General features: G+C 35.9%; 1 protein-coding gene across 6 annotated transcripts in view; it reads left to right on the forward strand.

Moving 5' to 3' along the window:
* Positions 1–10,137, forward strand: part of LOC117165626 (uncharacterized) — a 97,584-nt gene extending 87,447 nt beyond the window's left edge. For 3 of the 6 annotated variants that reach the window (XM_076626253.1, XM_076626260.1, XM_076626263.1), the window contains 6 exons: positions 4,227–4,349; positions 4,737–4,789; positions 4,856–4,938; positions 5,172–5,261; positions 5,362–9,695; positions 9,967–10,137. In XM_076626253.1, the coding sequence (XP_076482368.1) occupies positions 4,227–4,349; positions 4,737–4,789; positions 4,856–4,906 (227 nt within the window). In that variant the 3' untranslated portion in view covers positions 4,907–4,938; positions 5,172–5,261; positions 5,362–9,695; positions 9,967–10,137. Of the gene's footprint in view, positions 1–4,226; positions 4,350–4,736; positions 4,790–4,855; positions 4,939–5,039; positions 5,070–5,171; positions 5,262–5,361; positions 9,696–9,966 lie in introns of all 6 variants that reach the window. The other 3 variants (XM_076626254.1, XM_076626256.1, XM_076626255.1) reach the window with 3 other exon arrangements.
* The last annotated feature ends 276 nt before the right edge of the window (positions 10,138–10,413 follow it).

A 10,413-nucleotide genomic window follows, 5' to 3' on the forward strand; every position in this document is an offset into this window, starting at 1 on the left:
AGAGAGTGTTGATTGCATTTTGTGAAAGTCGAGTCGTTATCTAATTATTTAGTTGTGCTGTTTTCTGTACGTTTGGCGTGAATAGTTCAGGTTGAACAACAATCGTCTTTTTCTGTCCGATTAACATCTGTATCATCCATTCCTTGTAAATATATTATATCACGATATTACAGACATGCATGTTTCGTAATGTAGTTCTTATTTTATAATTCTTTACCGGAATGTAGGCTAGTTTTAAGTATGTATCTTAGATTATTTATTTGATAGAATGCGCACACATATATGTCGGAGATGAAAGAACACCGGAGTCTGTAATTGAACAATTGTAGTTATTCAATCCGATTGTAATTGTTCGAGAGTTGTGATAATGAGCTTGGGCTCGAGGCGACAGTCAGTCGCCGAACGCAGCCGCGGTCACGGGACGAACGCTTTGCCTAGCAAAGGTATGGAGTAATCCTATAGCTCTCCTTAAAGGAAATATTCGTGGCGACACGCGACAGTAAACATTCCAACGGTTTCTGTCCCGTGCCTCGCCACACGCAGACCCTATTCTTCGAGTAAGATGATTGCCAGATGTCGATGCGTCTCCGCAGTACATGTTCGGCTAGCCCGAGGGCCCGTTATAAATCTTAAGGTTTAGTTAACTAAAGTCCTTCAAACAGACAAACAGTCTTTGTCCCAACTACGGGAAGATAGGGGAGACATATTTTTCAACGAGCGGCGTCTCCCACTAGCAACTTTCCCTCGAAGGCGGCTAGCATCTTTTTCTAACCACCGATATGGAGATTGACCAATTAGCAGCAACGCCAATTTCCCTTACTTTCTGAACGAAGGCTTTTCTCGACGAATCCGATGATCTCGTATCCTTAGACACACCCCATTATAGTTTTCCTCTGTAGCATCATCGGGACGGGAAAGGCATTCTCGTTCGCGATCTCACTGATGAAAGGAGTAACCCTTTACGACCAGTGAATATCACGCATCCGACTTAGATTTTGTGAGTACGTTCATCTATCATCCCGTCGACCGCGGATTCGTTATTGAACCTAGGATCATTGTCATTAGTTTCTCGAGTGCCTAACTACCACGGTTACTTGTCCGGCTCTATAATAATCGTATTTGCACTAGTCAATGTCTTCTCTATTGCATAACGACAACGTGTAACCCAAACGAAGATTCGTTTCACGCCCCTAACCCTAATTCTAATGTCCGCTCCGACATATATATATTTTAAATATGATATCTATTTTATGTTTGTTAAATATATGTATTTTAATTCTATATTTCCTCCTTTTTAATTGATTATATATATATATATATTTTTACATTTGTAGTTGCGCACATATTTTATTAAAGAAAAGTGTTAACAATATGTTTTCATGATTTATTTCTCGCGCCCGACTTCCATTGATCCTTAATATTCCTGTCGCCGTGACGCGTGTAAATCTAACATGGCTGCTCATAAATGTCATCAGCAAAGTTATAGTAACGGGTCTTTAAATTTTGTTTAATATCGAAGTAATTGTCTGCCGCTCGTTTTCCTTACTCTACCGCAATTAGACATTTACTTATTAATATTGCTTTAAAGTATTGTTCGTGTGAATATACGCATATATATACATTTTATGTTGTGTGTTTGTAATTCTTCGATTGCGTTATTTATTATTTTGAGTAGTTTATTTTATAGAGTATTCGATAATATAAAGCATACGCGCACACATGCATATATATATATACGTATCCATATGCATATTTTCTTGGCGGTGTAGTATTCATACGAAATGAAATGTCGATTATTTATTTATCCTTTACCGGAATGTAGGCTAGTTTTAAGTATGTATCTTAGATTATCGGTTTGATAGAATTCGCACACATATATATATTTCTGACAACGTAACCTTCATTTTCTAATAATAATACGATATTGTATGTTTTATGTATTCGTTAAACTATTAGTAGTTATTCTTATTTCCTGTTTTATTTAGAATTGTTTGTATTATGTATTTTATTTATTGGTTGGATCTGTTAATCGCCCTCGTTTGTTAATCCTTCCTTTCGTTTCGTGATGCCGCGTGTTCGTTTGTGCATCCAAATCCTTACTCGCGTGTTTTGTATAGAATGGTTTCTTGTTCTTGTTACGGCGCGTGCAGAGCGCGGGACGTGACACCCCCGCCCCTGGAGTTCAAATTTCCATAGGAAATTTGACTGATGGTATCTCTGAGTTTGCTCAAGGCGAACGCAGGTGTCGGTACTTGAATGACTACCGGTGCTATCGATATCCCTTGAGGTTGTGCTGTTTCATCATCGATATCTCGTCTTCTTTTGAGGTATAGTAGCGGATGGGTGACTGGGCCGTATATTGCTCCACATCCGTAAGTTTCACGTAGCTGGTATCCGTGTGCGGCTATATCTATTATTGTCTTAATTAATTTAAATATTGTGAGTATTCCAAATATTGCTGCACTGACAGTTCCAAATTCCATAAAACCTGTCCATAAACCTGATACGGCAATTTTCGCTATTGTCGTTAATGTGTTTTTGTCCATCATTCCCAGGATGTTTACTGTTCCAGGGACGATTGTTTTTCCTGTTGCTCCTCTGGCCAATGTGTTCAAGACTGCAGAATTTTCTGCCGGGAACATGACGTGGTCCAGTAGTGCATCGAAGTCTTTTGGGTATATATTCTGCTCGTGGCCAATGACGATGGTGCTGAGTATCGCCACGTTTGGCGCACGTCCGGGTGGAGTTCCTTTACTTGTACTGGAATGCATTTGACTATATGGACCGCTTCTCCTACGATCAAAGCCATGTGTTTTTGGTTGTGGTGTATGCGAATTCATCGGGCGGTAAGTTTGCCAAGCTTAAAGCGTTCTCTATTAGTTTCTTCTGTGTGGTGTATCATGGTATAATGTTGTCGTTTGTCGTTTCGCTTTCGAGTTTATCAGAAATAAGAATAACCTTTTATCATCATTAATATATGTATATATATAGAAAGAAAATTTTTATATTTATATGTATTATTATTTTTTTTATTTATTTTTTTTTTATTGTTAAAACCTTGTTTTATTTTAGGTTTTATGTACATGTTATCGGTAAAAATAAATATCATGAATTCTACTTGAGTTATAATTATATAGATATATGCATACGTACTGGTAAGTAGTATGAATGAGATTTGTTTTATTGTTATAAATATATAAATATATATTATCGATAGGAATAAATATTACAAGTGTACCTTGTCTTCGAGTATATATATATATATATATATGTGCGTGCAATGGTAAATACGACGACTCAATTTTATGAGTCACTTGCATTATCAATGGAAGTGAATGTCATAAATATCGCCTATTTTACAACATGCGTGTATATATATATTGGTGAACATAAGTGAAAATTATATGCATAGTTATAAATGTTGTTTGTTTACAGGTGGATAGCATCAGTACTTGGTTTCGTGGGTAGCGTACCAATACTTTACAGTTCCTCTGTGCGGATTGCTATTCGTGTTCTTCCGTCAGTCGTTCAGAGAATGGTTGATGAGTTCGCCATCAGTTCTGTACACACATATAAAAATAGTTAATATATATATAATATCATTTATATAATTTTCTTTTGGATCTGTTCTCTTGTATGAATACTGTATCTTTGTATATAATATAATATATATAATATGTTATAATTATGTTAGTTGTTATTTATTCCTTAACTCTCTCCCCTTTTCTTGTGTGTGTTTTTTTTTTTTTTTTTTTTTTTATTAGTACCTAACATTGCTATTATGATGCCGTATTATATTGCATTGGCTGTTATTTGTATGTGCGCGCGACAAATTTTTCAACATGGTCGCTCGCTTGTCTCTTTGTTATGGCGTTGGTTTAATGTCAACAGTGACGTGTTGTTGAAATAACTAATTAATTGTTAATCACTATAATTTTATTTGGTAGTGTTCTGTAATATTGTTTTGTGTATTGTGTTACCAGTTATTTCGTGTGGCATAACTTTATTCCTTTGCACTGAGTTCAATCATGTCTTGTCGCCAATATTCAGTTAGTCCATCTTGGTTAATTTCTAACCCATTTATGTGTTTATTGACCTTTCCTTATTTTCCCTATTAATTTATTATTGCATGTACTTGCTATTTGTTATTATTTTATGTAATGGAACAGTTCCTTATTAGTGATTAAAATTTATTTGTTAGATTAACATTGTCTGTAATTCTTTAGATTCTACTTATTTGATGCTGCGTCACTTACCTGGATCATTCCCACAACGTCGTCCAATTCTTCGATATGCCTTGGATACTTACTACGGTTGCCTTCAATCGTCTTATATCTGTGGCTATAAAGGTACTGTTTAATTCATTTAATTTAATATGTGTATAGTGCATTGTGTGTGCGACCGCTATTGTGCATTACAAAATCCACTTCTACATGTTAGATGTAATAATATAACAATACTACGTAGATTAATACATAATAAAATATCCTTTTACTCCGGTTATATTTATTACTAACTCTCAATTAATCTATCTTAATTATTTTCTAACCACTTTCTATCTTCATCAGCTATTTTATTCCTTCTTGTTAATCTGCGAAATTCATGCATGTACACTTCCTTGTGCGGTGATTGATTGTTTGCGAGGTGAGTTGCGCTTTCGTTGTTGTTGAACTAGCACGTTTTACTTGCAAACAGTAATTGGAGCATTCGTAATAGACTTCTTTTCCTTTTCCAAGTTTCCGCTGTCTGTGTCATTCGACGAACAATGTCAAGCCTCCACAGCACCGTGGTAACATTTAGCAATGCTGCTCTTTGCATTAAGGCTATTGAAGTTAATTCGTTCGTTTATTTCCAGCTGGTGCATGGTGTTCCGCTAGTAGGGAGCCATAACCTATTTTGCACGTAGACCTTCTTTTATGGTGATTACTTGTTTACAAGGTAACTTTCACTTTCCCTCTTTTAATTATTTACTGAATCGACACGTTGTATATTTAAACAATAATTGGAGTACACATAATAATTTTCCTTTTTCTTTTTAGGTTTTCGCTATCTGTATTGTTCGATGAAAGGTGTCACACCCCCTTTTGATTTATCCATAATATAGTTATAACATTTAGTAACCTTGTATTTTGCACTGAGACAATTGAAACTAATTTATTCACTTATTTCAGGTAGCTGTCATACATTGCGTTCCACGAACAACAATCCATAACTTATACCTGCACGTACACTTTCTTGTGTGCTGATCACTTGTTCACAAGGTAACTCCCACTTTCGCTAGTTAATTGTTCATTGAGTTAACACGTTTTATATTTGAGCAGTAATTGAAACACGTATAATAATTTTCCTTTTTCCTTTTAGGTGTTCGGTATCTGCGTTATTCGACGAACAGCACTATAACATATACTACCGCACTACGTTGTCCAATGAAATCGCTTTATTCATTGCTTATTTCGATTATGCGCCAGTTTCAACTTGTTTAAGTGCACTGTTCGCGGAATCCCTTTTACTTCAATCTTGACGTTTTGTTCTGCAAGATTTCTAGCACTTTGTGTCGTCTAATATATTGATCGGAGAATTTTCCTTACTAGGTTCTTTTAGTAGATATATCGAATCTCCTATTTTAAAATCTTGGGGGCTGATTCGTCGGTCGTAATATTCTTTTGATCTTAGTTTGGATTTTATCAATTTTTCTCTTGCCATTCGTTGTACAGTGTTAATTTTATTGAACAGATCTTCGAGATATTCTGCGTATGTTGGTTCCATGTTCTCTTCGATTGTTACTTCACCAATAGGTTCTCTGGCTAGGTGTCTAAAACTAATTTGTGCGGGGAGAGTTTCGTTCCTTTCCTTCATTTTAGTTTTTATTTTGCGCCAAGACGCAGGTTTACTGACATCGATCCAATTATCCAATTGCTTGCTAATAGCATTTAAGATACAAATTTTTGAGAGTGCCGCAGCCATATTAACCCAAAAATATTTTGTATATAGTATAGTGTGATACCATCCATATTTTCCTGGGGGAATCATAAGATCAGCACTACTTACTATGTTACCTACGTCAAATATTAGATGTAGTAACCAATAAAGTATTTTTAATCCAATTATAATCCAATGGCTAGCGTATTTATTCAAGTTTTTATATATATCTTCGACTGGTGATTCCCTGTTTTCTCCCTTCTGATTTCTTTGAGCTCGTTGAACTTGCGTTTCTTCAGCTTGAAAATGTTTAGAATCCTTTTCCTTAGTTACCCTTTTTTCTTCTTCATTTACTTTATTCACAGCACCTTTATTTTTCTCTACCTTTTCAGGATGAATAGTTTTACTGGAAGTGCTTATTATAATTAAATTATTATTTATTTGTATGGAACGTTTAGGAATATTTTTGGTAGATTTGGAATTATTCTTTGAATTTTTATTACAAACCTTTTTGCTTATAGATTCTGTTTTGGATTTAGGGATAGCTATATTTTTATTTTCTATAGTGTGATCTTCTTTGCAATTTAATGATTTGGCTTTGAGTTCGATAAAGTTTCCCTCTGATGGTTTTATAGAAGTTTTTGAGTGAGATACACTCGCTATCTCTTTTCCTATTATGGTTGAGACATTCACGAAATTCGTGGAGTCTTGCTTTTGTATCTTTGCCAAGTCGAACGTGGAGAGGCAATTCGCACTTCCCAGCGGGTCCAATATCTCTGTGATATTAGGCAGTGGATAAGCGTTGCCTGTCGTCTCGTCGTTCAATTTCCTAGTTTCTGCTTCGTCTGAAGGTTCTTTGGCACTAATATTATTTATCTTGTTTGGCAACTCAGAAAATTTCTCACCCATGATCCTATCTATGGCACCGTGCGTCCTCTTATTATTTAACGTGAAATTATCCCTTATCACAGCAACGGAGTGGTGTTTGCATTGAAAAGTTGGTTGGTTGAAATGATCAGCATCTCTCCTTTGATTTAGATCTCTATCGAGGTATTTATTTGTGCGTTTTTCTTCCCAAATTATTGCTCTTGTTTCTCTCCTGACATTTTCTGCTATTCCCGGGTTGTTTAGGTGTTACCGCGACGGCGGTACAAATCTCCAGTCCTGGCGGTTGTTTCGGTTATAATTATTCGAAGGTGTCGGATGTTGGTATCGAAATCTATCGTTCGCTTGTTTTAATTCTCGCGTTGTTTTCACGGCTTGGCGGTACGCATCGTCCAAGGATTGGTATCCTGCTATTTTTACTCGTAAATACACCTCGTTTGGGAGCCCCTTAACGAAAGCTTCCCTCGTGTCTCGATCTATCCTATCTTGAAATACGGTGCCGTACTCGTACCTTTCCCCGTTCATTATTGCCAGTCTGAGATCTTTGACGCGCTCTATGTAGTCCAAAATATCTTCTCCCGGTCGTTGAAATATTGTAGCTAATTCCCCTTTATATTCGTTAACCGTTTTTCCCGGATCGAACATATCTTTTAATTTATTCCCGAAATCGTTTAAACTTATTATTTCTGTGTCTTCTATGGCGAGGAACGCGTGCCCGCGAAGCTTATTTGTTAATAATTTTACTAACTGAGATTCTTGATGCCTAGGAACCATGTTTCGTGCGCGCTCGCATGCTCTTAAAAATCGAAATACCGAGGGTCGATGTCCGTCGAACACTGGTACTGTCTCTATTGCATCTTTTAACTTAATTGATTGGGGATTAACTTCTATCGGTATTGTCGCTTGCGAAATTATCGGCGATGATACGGGTGTCTTGATTTCCTTTTTTATTTTCAGTGAACGCACATCGTCTTGTAATTTATTCATTGTTGTACTCATGTCGCGAAAATTCGCATCCCATGCTTTAAGTTTTTCCGATAACACCAAGATCATGTCTTTGTCCAACGATTTTAATTTAGTCGCCATTGTTTCTCAAATATACATCTTATTGACAAACGTGACAACCTTAGTCCTCTGTGGAGCGTATCGAACCGTTTAAACCAACTTTAATCCTCCGTGAAGCGTATCCCACCGCTGCCACCAAAATATTTACTATATATATATTAAATGTTACGTATTAGTTTATCGACATCGATCAAATTTTAAATTTAGAGTTTACTGAAAAATTTTTTTTTGTTGTTGAGTTTGAATTTAGTCTGAAGGAAAATAATTTGAAATGATATTATTGTGTATGTAATACTAGTTTAGATTTCTAATTAAATACGGTAGTTGCTGCCACCAGAAATAGTCTAAGGACTATTTCAAAATATTTTATTTCTATTAATTTCCGTTTAATAGGTAGCGTTAACTGATGCTTAATGCAACTGGTAAACGAATTTCACTTTTCGGCTAACCTGCGATGTGCAGGAATACTGGCACGGGAGAGGATTTAAGCTGGGATTAATAATTATTTGTAGTCGTTGAACGGATTTTATTTGAATGTGTAATCGCCTAGATTATTACCTATATATATATATTTCATTAACCGGATATATGTATTTTTAGCGTTGCTGGATCGGATAGGAATGTGAGATTTTTCGTCGTTTATATATATATATATATATATATATATAAATTTATTTTTACGTTCGACTTCTTCTTCTCTTTTAGTTTCACTGTAACAGGTTGCCGTTAGAACCGAAACTCAATTCATTTCCTACGATGGATTTTGTTACCACGATCTTCTTGCCTTTCGAGTTTAATAATCGAGGATGATTCTAACGATCCTCTCTGTGTGGGACTCGTGTGATTTCGCAAGCCTTGCCCAAAGACGGGTAGTATTTTACCAACAGTGGGAGGAGGAATGCGAAGATCGACGGGTGTTTTGATAATCGAAAACACCGTTTGCACAAGCCAACACAGCGAACGATCCTTTGATTAAATTTCCGAAGGGAAATTGTTCTCCTATTACTCTCTTACAATCGCATGCGACGGTGGCAAGAATATCGGTTATTAGCAATGCCGGTATCTCTCTTAATTTTCGATTGACCCCGACGATGTATTTAATAGTCCTCTCTGTGCGGGATTTGTGTGATTTCGCAAGCCTTGCCCAAAGACGGGCAATATTCTGCCAACAATGGGAGGAGGAATGCGAAGATCAGTGGGTGGTTCAGTAGCTGAAAACACCGTTCGCACAAGCCGACACAGCGGACAACTCCTTTTTATTTAAAGGTTAAACGATGATTCTATCTTCGAAACCGTTCGCGAAAATAAAACGAGACCGATGATACGAAGTTCTAATTCGATTCTCGAGGGCAACGAAATTATCAGAGAAGAAGGAAATTCTCAAAATTAATTTTCTTACCTTGAGGAGTAGGCGCTGTCTGGCGCCATTTACCTCAGCTGCTCCGTTGGTCGTCGAAGGTTTTACTGGGTTTATTACTTGAACTCGAATATAGTTTACTATCAACGTTTACTTTATTTTTCTATTTCGATACGGACAGAACAATTTACTGACTAGATTAATACCGCAATTACAATGCGCGTTCAAGATAAAATTTTCTTTTTACTTAGTCGCGGCTCTCTTTTCTTGACGGAAAACTATAGACTCCGAAGCGCAAAATACTATACAAAATTTCTAAAGATGAGCGCAATAACGAACGTAGTAACGAAATAATTAACAAAAGTGAACAAAATAATTATAAACCGTAATAACGAAGATCGCAATAACAATGAACAAAGAATAATGTAATAAGAATATTCACCAGGATGTTAATGATGATCGATAATTGGTGAGTATTATAACGATAATGTTAATGAGTGAGCAACGTAATAAGAATATTCACCGGAATAATAAATGATAATTGAGCTTTGAGAATTGATAATTAATAATGTTCACCAGAATAATAATGTTAATCGCTAAATGATAGTTATCGAGTCTTTTTTGCTCTACGTTGCTTGCTTATTTATAATGCCGTCCCCCACGGGCTGGTGGTTCGCTGGGGGTACGCTAATGATTGTTTTTGCGATTTTGATGGTTTCCCTTTCTTGTTGTTTCCCTAGGTTTCGGTGATCGACGTTCGAACAATGTTTGCGGAGGCATTACCATCGGAAGTTCCTTATTATTATTTTTCTTTTAAACGGCTTTTGTTTTTATGTATGATAAATATATATATATATATTTTAAATATGATATCTATTTTATGTTTGTTAAATATATGTATTTTAATTCTATATTTCCTCCTTTTTAATTGATTATATATATATTTTTACATTTGTAGTTGCGCACATATTTTATTAAAGAAAAGTGTTAACAATATGTTTTCATGATTTATTTCTCGCGCCCGACTTCCATTGATCCTTAATATTCCTGTCGCCGTGACGCGTGTAAATCTAACATGGCTGCTCATAAATGTCATCAGCAAAGTTATAGTAACGGGTCTTTAAATTTTGTTTAATATCGAAGTAATTGTCTGCCGCTCGTTTTCCTTACTCTACCGCAATTAGACA

The sequence above is a fragment of the Bombus vancouverensis genome, chromosome 18 (assembly GCF_051014615.1).
Source record: "Bombus vancouverensis nearcticus chromosome 18, iyBomVanc1_principal, whole genome shotgun sequence".
Classification (NCBI taxonomy): domain Eukaryota; kingdom Metazoa; phylum Arthropoda; class Insecta; order Hymenoptera; family Apidae; genus Bombus; species Bombus vancouverensis.